This window comes from Protopterus annectens, chromosome 2.part2 (genome assembly GCF_019279795.1).
Source record: "Protopterus annectens isolate FY-2018-M chromosome 2.part2, PAN1.0, whole genome shotgun sequence".
NCBI lineage: Eukaryota > Metazoa > Chordata > Ceratodontiformes > Protopteridae > Protopterus > Protopterus annectens.
In genome coordinates, this window is record NC_056730.1 from 619,127,492 (window position 1) to 619,145,735 (window position 18,244).

The 18,244-nt window shown below is 36.7% G+C and overlaps 1 protein-coding gene across 1 annotated transcript; it reads left to right on the top strand.

The window, feature by feature from the left end:
- The first annotated feature begins 3,723 nt into the window (after positions 1 to 3,723).
- Positions 3,724 to 9,119, top strand: LOC122795745 (transcription factor LBX2-like). The gene is made up of 2 exons (XM_044064056.1): positions 3,724 to 4,505; positions 7,883 to 9,119. Exons 1-2 carry the CDS (start codon positions 4,166 to 4,168, stop codon positions 8,350 to 8,352), a joined length of 810 nt encoding a protein of 269 aa, XP_043919991.1. The 5' UTR covers positions 3,724 to 4,165; the 3' UTR covers positions 8,353 to 9,119.
- Positions 9,120 to 18,244: the final 9,125 nt, after the last annotated feature.

The following is an 18,244-nucleotide window of genomic DNA, read 5'->3' on the forward strand; positions in this document are numbered from 1 at the left end:
AAATATAGAATTTAAGAAAAACTCGCGGACCAATGATAGTATTCAATTATTTTGAACTTCTGTTCAACAGCCACTGAAGAGTAATTAATTCTTGTGTTTAGCATTAGTGAAAGTCTTCATTATTCCACATTTTTGCGATGATTCTTGGTTCTCCTTTTGGTTTATAAAAATATATACTACAATTTTGTATACAAATACAGACCACAAAAATGTAAAAATGGTTATCACATAGCTTTCAACTTTTTTGCGCAATAATCGAGAATAAAGCTAAAAACAATGCGGGACAAAGGCCACAAATCGAGGGCAATTATTACCTTAATTTATTCCGAAAGTTTTAAAAAAATAGATTTTGCATCAACACGTAATACCTGAGGAATAAGAACCATAAAACTCTAGTGCCTGCCATCACTAATTTAGTGTTCTCTGAGTTAAATTACCTGAAAATTAAACATTTCGTGAGAGACAGAGCAAAAATATTAAGTAAAATCAGGAACATTCTGCAAATTTAGGTACAGCCGAGAAGCAGATTATCGGGGAAGTGTCTTAAAATATAATGTGAAACATAAGGGAGAAGTACCATATACCTTGTTGTTATTAATATTCAGGTATTGCTCTTGCCCCTAAGGCATAATAAGTGAGGGAAAAGAACGCTTGAAACACTTTAGAATACTGTTACTCTCAACGTGGTTAATTTGTAAGAATGATAATAGTATGCTGTATAACATACCTCTCAACTGTCCAGATTTTCGCAGAATATCCAGATTTTTGCTTCATGCTTTTTGGCCTGTTGCTCATAAATTTTGATTTTTCTGAAAGATCACTGAGGATTGAAGTACCTAAATAATGGCATACATCTTCATAATTGCATGCTGGCACAAATTTCGTTAATTCTAGCAACGTTCTAAGTTTATACGAACATTTTTTATGTCACTCCCTATTTTGGGGCCTTTGCCCCCATTACTTTATGCTTTGTCCGGAGGTTGGGCGGTATGAGTAAAGAATATGCAATTAGCAGGTGTGTGACGTGGGGAACTACTTGAAGATGGTCTTTAATTCCTAGTTACAAAACCGTAGAAAATAAAGTATATGAGTGCGACAACAAAATTCTGGAGAGAAATAAAAAAAATCCCTAAACCCTGGATGAGTAGAGAAGTGTGGACCCTGCAATCAAGCTCTTTCTCGAAAAAGACTATTGGTGCAAATATTAGGTGTTGCTAAACTACATGACAGGATCACCAAATGTGCTCGAGTAAGCATTGGGCTGAATACCACTCCTATAAGTTTCCCTGCGTGCCATTAAAGGAAAATATTCAGATGAAATTAGCAGCACTTGCTCAGGTAGGATTATCACCTGTGTCTCTTTATACAGGATAATCCCTATTTTGTCAGTTGTATCCTGCATGAAAACAAATGTATTCACCGTGTTTCCTCTAATAGTTGCATAAAATATTCATTTAATAGCTGAAACTGCTAAGTATTTTACGGGAACAGCTCACATTCTGAAAGACTGAGGTTTTATTTAGACAAAAAAAAAATTAGGTTCATCCCTTTGTACTTGCTGTGGATGTAGTTCGCCCCGGATAATCTCACATTTCCACATATTTCCATAAAAAAGGTCTCAGTGACTTTATGGTTAAATAACGTGATAAGAACTGTTGTTACATACTTTCCTAATTCTAGCTAACAACTTGTTTTTTTAACGCAGAAAGATAACTAATAAGATAGATGTAATATGAATGCACAGTGTCCACTTATTATATTTATTCATATAATGAGACACTTTTATTTTGCACTTGGAAATGTCTACCTGCAAGTGTTTGAACAGTCCAGAATTAACTGGTGAGAAAAAGCCATCCCACCAACAGTACAGTCTAAAAGGAAAGAACATATTTCTAATGGATTTGTAGACATATATTGCAAAACATAAAATTATCAACAAGATACTAGCTTTCTTTCTGTTCTAGTCTTGTAGTCTTGTTGAATAATTAAAGTTTTGCATTACTTGTGTGCGGAAAACAATGCATATATTATTTCTAATACACGTTTGTAGAAACAGGAAATAGAAGTTAGTAAGTGTGTGCGACCCTTTTCTGCAGTTCCGAAGCTATCAAATGAAAATAATTATTATTGACTTTCACTATCACTTACCGTCAAATGTCACTACGTTTAATGCATGGTGTCTGGATATTCTCCTGAAGTAGGAAATAAAATAATTTTTCCCGAGGGTGGAAAAAAAACAAATAACGTACTCGTTAGCCTTGATTGAAAGCAAGGAATCCAGTTTTCCCCGTTAACTATTACATCATAACAATATACTTTTAAGTGTGGTGCATACCTGTGATCAGGGTACAGCCCAGGAGCTCACCAACAACAGAAAGCCCTACATTCATTGCCTAGCTGCCTTCTTTTTGTACCTCCAACCGCGGAGTGTATTGTTATTATTGATAACCGAGAACTCCTTTCTTTACAAGGTTAGGCGTTTGCAAAGCTATTTATAAGGGGTCTGCTACATTTAACTCTTTTAATGTAACTTAAACCCCTCACAAAATCACTATGCTCTTTTTAATCATTTCCAGTCAATCTCTGCTTTTTATGGTGAATTTAAGGAGGGCAATAAATTTTCCCGAAACAAAGAATCTAGCTGTGCAAGAGGCTTAGGTTTCCCTAGGTTCAAATGTATTTTTATTGCCCGAAAAAACAACACGTTTTTATTACCAGGGAACACACGTTTTGTGTGTGTGTGTGTGTGTGTGTGTGTTTGTGTGGGTGTGTTACATACTCATGACATGTTTATCCCCCGTCTTAGAACTATAAGCCCCATTCCAAAGCCCACCCCCGACACACACAAACAGAAATCCCCACTAACAGACACAAGCACATACACCACAAACAAAGCTGGGACAGCAGTCTGACCTTTCCTTTTCTGGGCACAAACACATATATTACTCCAAAGGAAAAAATGATTATGTAAAGTATTGACCATCTTTCATTTGTAATCACATTAAATGTCTGCCTATCATATTAAAAGCAGAATCTTAAATTATGTATTTTCAAACATCTAAGCAGCTCTGTTGTAGTATATTGTAAAAGGCGCTTGCCAGCTACATCCCCATAAAGATAAAATAATAATAATAACAATTGAAACAGTGGACGGTTGCGGTGGTTGTAATGGTGTATGGGTGTTTCATAGACTTATTAGCATCTTCTTGAACGGCCAGCAGAGCCCATATTAAACATAATTAATTATTCCTATCGTTCTTTTCTCTACAGATATATACACACACTTACATACACACATCTGCTTTTAAGCAGACCACTGGCATTAACTATTAAACATCTTTAAAACAGCGTATATAGTAAGATCGCTGCATAATGGTTATCCACTCAACATCAAACATTTTGCTAAGGGTAAAGAGAAATACTAGCTTGTGCGATTTGTTTACCCTATTTAGCCCATGCTAATTTAAATGAATGATTTATACAGTTCCTTCGTTATCCTCCCCGTTCAGTCCGCCATCCATTTGGTTAAAAAAAGGGTTCATAAGCTCAGCCTTTTGCGCTACAAGCGCCCTGCAGTGACGTCACGCCCGTGCATCTGGGAAAGGATAATACTAACACGTGGTTTTCAAGACAGGGGGAGAATGAGGAACTGGCAGTCCCACGAACTGGTGTTCCGAAGTTCAGCAAATACTTCCTGCAGCTCCTCCCAGTTCCTCTGCCCAATTAATATCTGTGGCCCTATCCCTTTCAGACTCATGCAGCAGCCCAGGGTCTGGGTCAGTGAATGGTGTAGCATTTCTATAATTGATCTTCACCCAATCAACAAGATCTCGTTAGCAATCTGCCGCGCTGTTTTGATTGCCTTGGTCAGCCCCCTCCTCAACTATTTTTGGGTGGTATTTTGAGGATTGGAATCGGTGGTTCCTCGTCATGAACTCTTCATGTAGTGAGGAAAGAAACAAGTCTCTTTCTTAGCAAAAGGGAATCTACTACTATGCCATCGAGCTGACTGCCCGAGTCCTGCAGAACTGCAAAATGATTAGCCAGGACAACCGCTAGCAACTCAAACCAAAAATTATTTTCACGGTGGGAGTAGATATTAGACTTATCTTGGAGATCTGTGTGTATAAGTTCGGGATATATTTTCTCACGTCTTCCTCTTTCCATGACCTCTACTAAAGAAATGAAAACGGGAACACTTATACAGTGCTGCAGCGAGGAAAGGAGACGGAGTCCTTTGGATCAGCTTCCGCCCCCAGCCAACTCAAACAAGCCCCTAACCCCGTTCAGCATTGAGGACATTCTAAACAAGCCATCTGTGCGAAAAGCTCCGGTCTCAGCCAGCCACGGGCCTCAACCAAGGGGAGTTCAAGACAAAGTTGCAGGCGGGTCCGGGGCTCCCCGCAATGGAGTTGCAACTCAGTCATCTCCACTATGTGCACTGGAAGAGTTGGCCAGCAAAATGTTTAAGGGCTTGGAAGTGAGCGTCTTGCAGGCTGCAGAAGGTAAGCTGCTTTTAAATATTTTCTATAAAGCTTTGCAAGCTAATGAAACTGAGGCAGAGATTTGTTATTATTATTACTACTATACACTTTTGAAAGAAAAGCAACTTCAGATATGCATCACCCTATATATTACAATTGTGATTTCTAATAGATAGAAAGATACACGCACAGTGATGCGTAATTAATGCTCTTTATTTAATTCACAAGTATTTGCAGCTTTGCACGCTTCTTCAATTCACATTTTAAGCGCCCGTTTAAAACGCCCCATAGGTGTAATAAAGTTGTTCCTATTCCCAGAGCACAGAGACATCCCTTATTGAAAAGTAACACAAGAAAATCACATAATCATGGCAACATTTTATTGCAAACCTTAATAAAACAGATAGTGATGTGCAAACTCTGATATATTTTGGAAGGTGCCCAGAAGGATCGCCAAATAACAAAGTGTCCCAAACATTGGCAGAACTCTAACGGGCCTTGTTACTTACCCAAGATGAAATAAATACACTAATTGTCGTCTTCGAACAGTTCCAGTTGTTATTGGGTTCCCGTACTACACTGCATACTTGCAGAAAGAAAACGTAACCTTCTGAATGAACTGATTTAGAAGTCCAGACAGATAAATAAGTAACTATTTGGGCACTTGGGCGTCTTCATGCGTACCTGCGTTCTCGAACCCTATAAATGTTTAGCTGTTTGCATAACTCAGTTTTTGCTATTGCATGCAATGTTTTCAGCACAGAAAACAAACGCAGTTTCTTATTTTGCTCAGTTTCATTTCAGCTCTACACTAAATATTGTATTTTATGTATTGTGCATGCCATTAAATGTATAATATTTTTCTTCACAATGAGCAGATAATTATTATTTGTGTAACAGACAGCCCGGTGTTGCAACGAGGTATAGCTCAGTATTTTTTTTTCGTGAAAGTACGAAAAATAATTTGCTAAAGTAAAATGGGCAAGGTTCACCCTTTTCTTAAAGAACGTATATAGCATGCCTGTTTGTATCAGTCAGCCTTAGCGTAAGTACGTTTGTGTTTTCCACTGCTGGTTACTTAGAAGAATATTTGTAGTTATACTATTTTCATATAAATATAAACTCCCAGTGCTTAGAACAAGTTTGACATTTTCATGTTTCTTAAATAGAGCCTGTTGCAGTAGATAGGTCTATGTCCCATGGAATATAAAATGTGCATAGAACTGACTGTACAGTGTATGCTCTGTTTGCTTATTTCAGATACTTGGAATTTACTGTATGCAACTTTAGTATATCCGCAAACAAGGCTGGTGTGTGTGTTATAAAGTATGTGCAAATAACGCACCCGTGTACTGTATTATTAAGAATCTCCTTATGGATGAGGCGTGGGTTAATTTTAAACATACACGTTTTATGAAATCTTGAGTTTAAGAACACTGTTGGAACAGACTGTGCAAAATGTCACAATAATCATATTTGGTGTCACTTTCCCTGTAACACAAACAAAACGGTGTTTGTTGGTAAATGATGATCTGTGCTGGCCATACTCTCAACTTCTTGGCTCAAGAATCAAGGACAAAGTCAAACATAATGGGCGGATAGAGGCCCAAAAATCAATGACAATTTATTGCTCAATTTCACTTAAAAAGTTAACAGAACAACATATGTTTGCACCAGCATTTATTTTCTGAAAATACAAGAAGTATGAAGAGTCTCGCAGTATTGGCTAACTAGCAATTTACCAGAAAAAAAGTGACGGCAAAATATTAATGATAACAAGCGACATTCTGCTTTATCAGAGACGCTTGAGAGTTGTATTTGTTAAGACTGCTCTGTTTCACTGGGCTGACTTCTGATGATCATTGCTATATAGAAATTATCTAGTGTAAAGGCTTTTTTACATAGCTCTCATCTCAACCAATCAGAGAACAATCTCAACAAACTGAGGGACAAATCCAGAAATAATTAGGAACAATTCGGGACGCTTTTAAATTAGTACTATTAACTTGAAACACTGACGGAATAAGAGAATATGAATTGATAAGCATTTTCTCAAGTAGAAGGAGAAGTATAGTGCTGTCATTATCTGTTAAATGTAATTTACCGCATTTTCTCCAAAAATGGCCAGTTTTAGGAGCGATTTAGAGGGACAGAGCTAAAGTTTGGGTCAAAATCAGGGACTTTCCTGAAAATCAGAGACAATTGAGATGTATACATTAAGTGGGACGTGCGGTAGAAAGATAAAGATGGAGAGACGAATAAGACAGCTAACGCACTTTATTATGGGGTCTCGGGTTTGTTTTTGTTAGTCTCCAATGTCTGTTGTGCGACACCGACCAAGTCACTTAATCAGGAAGTGCTCCATGGTCGTTCCTGGAAGCAGGTACTTGTATCTCCTGGATTTACCAGGTTAACGTGTGCATAAAGACAACACACAAAAAGTAATAACACATATAGTATCAATATTTAGCCAGTATCATACCATTCATCATGCAAACATCACTGAATAACTTAAAGGAATAAAGTTTAGACCCCCCCCAACACACGCACATACACCTGTAACATTACTGCTTATCTACTTTTATTGTGTGTTCTTCCCTTCCGTGTGAAGAACTTCCACCAGATAGCATTAAGAATTGCTTTCTGTCCCACGTGTCCAAAAGTAATTGGTAAACATATACCTCTCAACTGTCCCTGATTTTCAGGGACTTCCTTGATTTTGACTAAAATTTTAGCTCTGTCCCTTTTAATCCTTCTTAACACTAGTGGCTTTTGGACAAAATGTGTCGAATTATACTTAATAAATAATGACAATAATTAAGAGCTGAATAATTATTTTACTTCAGGAAATGTACATTAATCCACATTTTCTAATTCTGTTAATGCCTCAAGTTAAAAGAACTAATATTTTAAAGGTGTCCCTTATTTTTTTCTGGATTTGTTCCTGATTATGTTGAGATTTGTACATGATTGGTTGAGAACTATGCATATCATTTACAAGTGCACAGTTTGATCAGAATTGTCTATATCTGTAAACTTTTCTCATGAAATGCTTACAAAAGAGAACCGTGATAACACCAAGGTACAAAGTGCACATTTTTTGTGTACTAAGTGTATATCTTTTAATGTCAAAAACAAACGGGTAAACAGTCATACAGATAAACCAGGATTGTCTGGGTTTTTCTTGAAAGTATTTACTGCCAAGAAATACCCACCAGCTCCCGTGCTAAATAAATGAGAAAATGTGCTTAAATTGCACTCTACGCATATTCTTTTAGTATGTATTTCTAATGTGTCCTTGTTGCATAATATTTAGGTACATGGCATTCGTCATAATATTCTTTTTTTTCTCATTTAAAGTAGCATTTATTTCTATCTCCTTCTTCCCTATTTTCCAGGTCGTGATCACATTAACGCTTTTGGTCACAGACAACCTTCCAAAAAAAGGAGAAAGTCTCGTACAGCCTTTACAAACCATCAGATCTATGAGCTGGAGAAGAGATTCCTGTACCAAAAGTACCTGTCTCCTGCTGATCGGGACCAAATTGCCCAACAGCTGGGCCTCACCAACGCACAGGTTATTACCTGGTTTCAGAATCGGCGAGCCAAGCTCAAGAGGGACTTAGAGGAGATGAAAGCAGATGTAGAGTCACTTAAAAAGCTTCCTCCTCAAGCTTTGGAGAAGTTGACCTCAATATGTGACCCGGATGACCCTCCTGTCCATAAGCATCACTCAAGACCCTTGTCACCTTGTCTCTCACCTTCACCTCAAGGACTTATAACCTTCCCACAGTCCCCGCAGTCTTCCTCTAGGGATCATACAACAGACGAGTTCTCAGAAGATGAAGAAATAGAAGTTGATGATTGAAACGAGAGAAGGTACACAATTACAAACTTTTTAGATGGGGAGAGGGGACAAAACTGATTCACTTCATCCTAAACATTTTGTTTAAGCAGTATTATACCCGGCGATACAGACTTTCTGGACACATGCCATGCTGTCGTTCTGTCGTCAGCTGTTGCCTTTGAACTCCACACAACTGTGTAAGGGATGAAGCTCTGAATGAAAACGGTTGTCTGCTTTGTCACTGTGCGAATGACTTAAGTGCGGATGTGCATTACGTTTGTATGTATGGCTGTTTATCACCGGTTTCAGGGCTATAGGAATGTGATTACTGCTCAGCCTGAACCAAATTTATAAATAACCTCCACTTTTCTGGGAAATTTGTGCAATTCAAGTTTGTCTCTCGCTTTGGACTATCGAGAGAGACCACTTTTTTTCTTTTTTTCCTTTTTTATGAAGCTGCTAAATTTGAACATTTGAAAGTTGAAGCTATATGAACAAAATACTGCCCAGCAGTATTTTACTTTGTAAGAAGTTTAACGGTAAAGTTAAGTTATGTTTTGGTGGGTAGGGTGGAGAGGGTCAAATTATTTTCATTTTGTATTATAATAAATATAGTAATATGCATTTACAAATTCAAGATCTTGTCGTTTATAATTTTTGGCATACCGCGTTTACTACATTTCAGTACATAAAGACAGTGGTTTACAAATAGAGTTCAGCCACCTATATAAAATATTGTAAATGGTTTCAGAGGCACAAAATAGTGGACTAATTCAGTTGTGTATATATTTTGAATAAAAAATACTCTATCGTGGTAACTGATGCATGTGTCATTAGTTGTTTGAGAAAGCAAACGAGTAGTCTGTCTTTCTATTATGTGCATACTTAACAGATATGAGAAACAGTTTAATAACTGTAAATAAGACTGCACATGCTGCAGAGCTGCAAAATGTCTTGTTCTTATTGCTAAGATATCAGTGTGGTACAATGTTCCTCTTATTAGGGCTCTAGGATATAATTATTTGGCAATCCACTTTCTCTAACTGCAACACTATGTTGCTCATATTAGAATCTACTGTATTTTTTTTTACTTTCCAGTTTTATTCAATTAACCTCATAGACAATTATTGCAAAGCAATGCAATGGAAAGGTAGCCTAAACAGAACAACTGTCAAGGGGTCTGTGTATTCCAGTGGGTGTGAAACAGTCTGCTAACATCTCGATGCCATATGGTTTCTGAATTTGCCCAACACCAACTAGTCAGCATGATTGATTAGTTAACCCGCCTCTCCCCCTTTAAACAGCCTCTTGGAACCCTGCAGCACCAGAGATTCTGCACCACATCTGCTCCTCCCTGTAATAATCAGAAGGACCATGAATAGCAATTGATTACCTGGGCCCCCTAATGAATAAATCTCAATAGGAGGGCTCCAAAGACACGGTCCCTTCGTGGCGCTCTCTTTCTTTTTCTCTAAGGGTTCCTTTGTTTTCTTTTCTGTTATGTGTGTTCTTGCTGCTGTCTGCATGGCACTTTGTTTTTCCACTCCATTTGTAACACTTAACCAGATCAAGGCAAATGGGGGGGGGGGGTGAAGTGCGCGTAAGACACACCAGATTAAGTTGTTCTGAGGTTGAAAAGTCAAGTAGTTTCCTCCTTTCCCTGTTTAAGGGTCTAGGACAGGCAACGTTTTTTTGAAGTTATAACAACATAAACGCACCTTCTTTGACTATGTAAGTCGTGCATATTGTAAGACACTGTCCCTATTTGCATACGATTAAATATAATTCAATATTTTATTCATGTTTATACTATGTTTATTTATGTCTCCAGTCGAAAGGCCCTACAAGAGACACAAGCCTCTCGAGTCTGTTTTATTGACTTGGGTGTGAAATGACTTTGCAGGCGAGCTACTACTGGGTAATAATTTGAAATGTCGGGACCCGCTAAAGCGAGTTTCGAAACGCGGAGAGTGAATATACTAAATACACACACACACACACACACACGCGCGCGCACACACACGTGTGTGTGTATATATATATATATATATATATATATATATATATATATATTAAGCCCGAGATGCCATTTCTTGGAATATTCTATTTACTTCGAGGTATGACAATCTCGGAGTTGATGCATGTATATATACATTTGAGGGGGGGGGGGGTGTAGGGCCTCATGGGGCTGCAGGAAGTTTTAAAGAGAAGAGCGATTTTCGAGATTTGGTCCTCTCTTTTTTTTCGGCTGGGGAGCCTTTTATTATTACTTCCATCCATCTATCTGGCAACGCACGCATTTATCTTTCTGTATGTACAGCCCTTTCAGCTTCTTTTGTTGTAAAGACAATTTGGGATATTTTCTTTCAGAATCAAAGTGGCTACTTCAGGCTTTATTGACGTTTTTAATCACAGTAGAATTATTTATGCAAGGTATATCCTTTAATATGCGAGCTAAGTCTGTATACAAAGATTAATTGCCATCAGCAGAATGGGGCATTTACAGACAAGTTGCTGTAAAATTAATGTTAATCTTTTTACCCTCTGCTTTCATTTCTGAAAGGCGATGTTAACGGTGTTTGTTAGGTACGAATGTGTGTGTGTTTTTCTCAATAGCTACACCCTTGTCTATATATAGCTAGCTAGATAGCAAGATAGATAATTGTATATGTCTATTTACATATCTACTTGTGATTGGTTTATATATAGAGAAAGAGAGCTAGATAGAGAGAAAGATAGTACTTTGTTTGTAGAGCTTCTATAGGAAACTTTAATTGGAAAATGTGACTTAATTTGTATTTTCACTCGTACTCACTTGAGTAGCGTTTTGAAATGGGTCTGTCTTAATATAGCGCCTTTTTGTTTACTTCCAGTTAACACCCATAGCTCCCTGTGGCATCTATACCTTTCTTGACTTTGATTTTCTAAGTGACTTACCAGCTAATGGTAGGCAGTCTTAGAAAGTGCAAGGAGTTATTAATAAAATTGTACTAATATTGTTAATATGTGATGTCCTGCACCGCAGAAGCATTAATTATTGTATGTTTTAAGTTGATTTTTCCGAAAATACTCTGGAATGCAATGATGAACGTGGGCTGCAAGAGGTGCGGCAGTCCACACCACGTGAGTTAGCAAACCGATTATTTCAGAATGTGCCTCCATGCTATACTGTTTTTATGTATGACGATGTCTCTTTCTGTACACTACACTAGAACCCGATAGTAGTCCGTAAATATCAACAGCTTTAATGCTGTTAAAGTGAGTGGAGGAGCTTAAGGGATTGCGAAGAGGCAGAGACAACATTGCACACTCACAATGTCTGGGTTTTCCTGAGAGGCCAATTAAGGGATGTAAATAACTTAATAAAAACTGTGGATCCTTCACTATTTGCCCAGACAGGCAGGGAATGGCACACATAAAGATAACCTACAACTGATTTTTTTTCTGCTAACATTTTTAAGAATTATTTTTTTTCAGTGAAAATAATAAATAAAATAATTAAGTGAAAATATTAATAGTAAGAAAAAAAACCGAAAGATGCACATGACAATAGAAACGTTAGGTGAAAACTGTTTTAAATACGGTTAATCCACTAAAGATATACACTATTTCATCCTTTTATTTTAGTTGCTATGTAGTAGCTATGTAGCGTTGTGGCCTCACAGTAAGACGCTGACCGGTTCGACTCTCAGCTAGAGCGTCTTCTGCGTGGAGACATGCGTAAATGGGCGTACCTTCGTTGAAGGTTGTGCGTTAGGGCTGGCAACTCAGCACGTAAAAATCAACTGCCAATCATTAGCGGACCGGAGTTCCGCTGTGGCGACCCCTAACCGGGAAACGCCGAAAGACACAACAACATTTTAGTTGCTATGTAGTATGTTTTTTTACTTTGTCATACTTGTTTTGCTATGGGTCTAACTAAAGTTTACTCTATGCCTAACGAAGCAATTTACTTTACCTTTAGTGATACTCTCGTGGCACTTAGAATATTTTACTCAGTAAATACATTAGAAATAACACGCATTAACCCCCCCCCCCAACACACTCCTTCCTTGTTTGCAATGGTATAATAATTGATCTGAAAGGGAAATACAGTGAAAGGCGTGCCTAGTGGTCACCCGTTTCTGTAGTTCCTTCTTCTGTTTATAAATTGCAGTTAAGTAAAAATCAGAAGAGTGTGTGTGTTTATATATATATATATATATATATATATATATATATATATATATATATTTTTTTTAATTACAGGAAGAAATATTTAGAAATCATAAAAGTACTGTGGTGTGGAATAATCACCCTGTGTTCAAATAATAAATATTATAATAAGGTAATACGTTTTAGTATGCGCCCAACCAACTTTTGCATAAGAAATGAAATCAGAATTACTGTTCTTTTTCACCATAACATCCATTAAAAAAGTACAATATAAACGACGATTTATTGACAAATAATTTTTTTCTGCTTTTCTTCGGGTACAGTTTAAATGGAGACACTGGTGGTTTTTCCAAAGAACAGTCGAAGCAGTTAAACATTTCGAGCTTTGATTTCAGCTTGCCATTTTCTTTTTATAAACTGGCTACACAACGTACCAATGAAACATTTTTACAGTTTTACCATGCCTGTGTGTGTGTGTGTGTGTGTGTGTGTGTGTGTGTGTGTGTGTGTGTGTGTGTGTGTGTTTTGGAGGGGCTGGTAGTGTGCCAGTCTCGAGGCAGGGCATCGTTCTCTGTATAAGCAATTAATTTGAAATTAAGTATGTTTAGCATGTTACTTTCAAACTAATAAGGCAACCCTTTTAAAATTGTTAATAGTTGTTCCTATCAGTCTTCACATGTTTTTATTCTAAGTTGTTTTGAATACACCCCATAAATAAATAAATAAATACCTAGAGTTACTATTGACCTATAGTGCAGGCGCTGGCCGGAATGCGACAGCATTTTGAGGTTTGCCATAGCACTCAACAGAACGAAGGACAAATACAGAAATAATCGGGCACAGTTAGGGGCACTTTTTAAAATATTAGTACTATTAACCTGAGAAGTTGACAGATTAGGACAGTGTGAATTAGCGTGCATTTTCTGAAGTAAAAGATGTCTATGACTCTAATTATTCTCATTATTTGATAAATGAACTCCACCCCCATTTTCTCCACATGTCGTCAGTTTTAGGGTGGATTAGGAGGGACAGAACAATATTTTGAACTCAAATTAGGGACGGTCGAGCGGTATAAATCTGATTACAAAATACATATTAAAGTTATATTTCAGCTCTATCTTTCTCACAGGTTAGTAATCTACATCAAGTAACCTCCAACGCCTGCTTAATTAATAAAATGCTTAAGAATGGTGATTTTTTTTCTTCCTGAAAATATTAACATTTGTTGAGCTGAATGTTTAATATGCAAACACTGTCTTCTATACATATATTTACTCACCAAAATGTGTCTTACTCTTGATTAAATTGAAGGAGCAAGGCACAGTGGAAACAGTGGAAACGGTATTTATGGATTATAATGCACTATCACACAAAGGATTATGGAACTTTAGTCTGCTGCCCAAGGTTTGAGTCCCTTACCCTCCATTTTTAACTGACAATGTAAATCCACTAGACCCACCTGCCTCTTTTCAGATCTAGCCTGTCTGGTTAAATGACTTGCTCAGTGTCACACATAATGCTGAAACTCCTTAATAGCGGAGAAACATTGTTGACAAATAGCGACTCACTAAGTGATACTGAGGAGTACAGGGTGAAGTTACTTAATATCGCATAGCCTTAATCTCCTGCACTAAACCGCCAGGCATCTGGGTTAACCTGAAAGTCCCTTTACCTGACAACAGTTTTACCCCCCCCCCCCTCAAAAAATAAAAAAACGCAGTCATGCCTAATGGACCTCAAAAATTTAGAATATTGCATTCTTATTGTAGTAAATAACAGTCCATGGAGAGATAACACAAAATTCATATAACTTACTGCTTTGTGTGAACTTTCCATATAAGAACAGTAAGCATGAAATATGTATGCGGATTTGTAGCAATATTGACTTTAATGTGGAATTTTATTCATCTGTCTGGGGTACCCGTGATATTATATTTGGTAAGAGAACCGAATAATAATGAATGTATGTCAGTCAATTCCATATTAAGCTGCAGAAAAAAGAATACCATCGGTTAATGATAATGTGACTAATATAGGTCTATAACAAGTGGGAATAGACCACTTGACTTATCAAGGCAAGGACAAACAGATAATTTGGGATAGAATTTTAACAACCGTCTTTTGATATCTCACGATGTATCTATAAATGCTGCCTAATAATGCCATCAGTGTGCATAATTCATATTCTGCAACATTTATTTTTATTTGCAGTTTGTTTGCCAGGATGGTCCATTGGGCCAAGAAGAACCCGTTTTCAATGGAGTCCTGGGGAGAAAAGCTCCACAATAACAAAAGTTATAATCAAGTAATTATATTACAGTAAATACAGAAGTACAAATAAAATCATATTATTTAAAGATACAATATGAAACAAAGTTAAGAAAAATAAGAATTGTTGTAACTTTTTGCTAGTACTTTACAAGGAAATGAATAGGACTCTGGAGTACATGAGATGTCTGAGGTATAGGGAGGAGAAGAGAAGACTTTTTCTTTAATTCAGCAAATCAGTATTCAAGTCGAGTGTCACAGAAACGGCTATGGCTCTCCGAGTGAATCAGTTTCTGCAAGGTAAGTTGTTAAAAAGCTTCTCTGTAGTTTTATATTTTCCCTTAATTTTGAGTATTGTTTTATTTCATCCATTTATCTATCAGTTTACTTATTTATTTACGTAATTATGTGAAGGACTCGCTTTCATTAGCAAATTAAGTTGATTTGCTTACAGTTGTTGATGCTATTTGGTTATTGAACAATTCAAAAAGTCAACATTGTATTGTCTTTTTATCTAATTTCTGTAATACAACTTGAAATGAGATACGTTTTAATCAGTATAATATAAACAGGTATGTATGCTGACAATAACGTATGCTTGTGTGTGCGTGCATATGTGCATTTATCTATTTTATTAGTTTATATATAATAATAATTGCTACCAATTTGTTAATCAGATAGGCCCACTGAAAACATAATACTTTTTGGGGAAACATCCCCAGTTAATTGGGCTTGCTTAGGGTTATACAGTAAACAGATGAGGGCTGAGGGAATCAAACCCTGTATCACAGATCCCAGTCTTTACTCTCTGCGCTAACCGCCAAATTCGTTTACCTTAATCAGTTCATTTAATGTAGTTATTTATTTACACTATTATATGATTGAATAATTCAAAATTGTGTTATGTTAGTTTGCAGTATTTAGCGTTATTTGGTTAGTGGTCGTTTAAAACAACTGCTTTTTATTAAATTGCTGTAATACACAACTCAAAATAACAATGAGATGGGCTTCAGTCAATTCGGTGTAAACATAGAATCATATACTTAACGTATTTACCTTTCATTTTTTAGAGGCTTCCAGTACAACAGAAACACAGAAATGATTGTTACCAAGTTAACTGTATCCGAAACCTTGACCAACAACGTGTGAAGATATCTGTTCCTTTACAATGCAGCCCTGTTTTAACAGCCAGAGTATTTTAGAATCCTGCTAAGGATTTTGTACTTTGTATTAACATGCCCTTTTACACAGCCTAAATATAACATAAAATGTGCTCATTCACAAATCATAATTTGAGGATGTAGGACAAATAATCAGAACAATAACTCCGTTCGAAACAAAACAACACTATATGCTTTTATTACAGCATTTCCAGGTCACCTGTTATTGCATGTGTAATGTATGGTTGCAACGTTTTTGTATGCCTAAAGGGGGACTTATGTAAGAAAACTCGAAATTTTGCAGAGCAAACTATACCTACAACCAGTGTAAAGACATGGAATTCATTTTGTTCCCAAAATAAAAACAAGAAAACTCAAAATAGAAACTCAAGAATTGTGCAGTTTAAACTGTTTTATCATATGTATATGTTTCAGATACAAACACAATTATTTTCTGCAACTGTTAGAGGAAAGACGTATTTTACACTAAAATTCTCATATGACGTTTGACATTTCATTCTTTTTCAGGACGCAGTGGGGCAAATAAGGGCTGTCCTGCGTAAAGATGGAGCGTTTGTGACCGCAATGTAATGGTCCAGGGTTATTTCTTTATTTCTTCTGCATATGGAAACGTCAAAAGCCACAAACCTTACTTCACAGCATTTTGACAGCTAACGTGAGGAAAATTAAAATCACCCCTTGACGGAATTTCCTGGTGGTTTGATTGGCAGCAAAAGCAAATAATAAAAAAAAAACTGCCAACATTAGACTGAACGGCACGACATGTCTCACAAGTATTTGGTTAAAAATGGTGAATGTACTAGACAAGCAGCACATGTCGTATGTGTTGGGGGCGCAGTTGGGGTTGACCTAAACTTAGCTCCCATAAGCCAGCCAGCACTTGCCTAATAAAAATGTTGAGGGGGTAATATTTTAAATCTCAGAAACACGAATGGACTAAAACATATTTCAAATTATTACCGTGTGTTGAAGGACCATAGAACCACATTCAGGTTGATTTTAATATTTCTGCCCCCCCCCCCTTCCTTCCAACAAATAAAGGACAAATCTAAAGAAAATAATGGAAAAATCCAGAAATAATCAGTTTTAGTTATGAACAGTTTTAAAAAGTTAGCACTATAACTTGAGACATTGACAGAATATGAGTGTGAATTAACATAACAGTTCTGATAGTACAAGAAGTCTAATTATTATCATTATTTATTAAGTGTAATTCACCCACCATATTTTTCTCCCAAAGTCACCACTTTTAAGAGGAATTAAAAACATAGCTAAATATGAGTCAAAATCAAGGACAGTTGAGAGGTATTTTTCTCAAGATACATTATGGGCTATATTTATATTAGAAGTCACGTCAACAAAGCATTCCGTGATTTCTCTTTCCTATGCATACCCCTTAACTGTTCAGGTTTTCGAAGAATGACCAGATGTTTGCCTCATATTTTTTGAAGTACTCCTTATAAAAGTTGTGGTTTTCTACCAAATCATTGAGGACTAACGTCGTTAAATAATACTAAATGGCAAATATTTGAGTTTCACACTTTATATCCTATAGAAAATATGTAATAATGCAACAGTTGTTATTCTAGCCACTTACTAAGTTTATATGAACAATGTATAAACTCGGTCCCTATTTTTGGACCTTTGCCCCCCCCCCACCCCCCCATTATTTTTGGCTTTATCTAGATTTTTGCACTGATAGGTTGTGAGATAATGTTCCTGTCTTTAATAATCTTAAAAAATTGTAGGTAGTTTTGTTACATATATTAGCACATTTGGTGGCATAATGTTAGAGTGTATTACTGCGTCACAGCTCACGGCTATCTTAGTTTGGTTTGAAGCAACGGAACTTTCCGCGGGAAATGTGAATGCTCTCCCTGTACCCACATGGGGTTTTGTTTCACCCAAAGACAAGCCGATAGGCCAAATTGGTGAACGCCCCTTGCGTGCCAGACTAGGCTCCACCCCTCCCAAAATCTCTAAAGAAATGAATAATTATAATCTAACACTAAAGGTACTTGTTTGCGTGTCAAAAATTATACTTTTTATATAACGTCAATAGAATTTGTTTATTAGAAAAAGAAAATTAACTCGTTAATATATTATTGCATATAAATTATCTGTCGCTGAGAACACAGAAGATTACTTGCAGTTATAGAACCAATGGTGCTTAGCTAAGAAACTTACTTAACACCTCTTTCGTTTATATTAGGTTCCCAAGTAAGTACTAGGCTAGCTGTCCTCGTTGGTCAGTTTGAGGTTATGCAGTTTACTCCAAAGGTGAGCAGACCTTGTATCTCGTGTTTGTG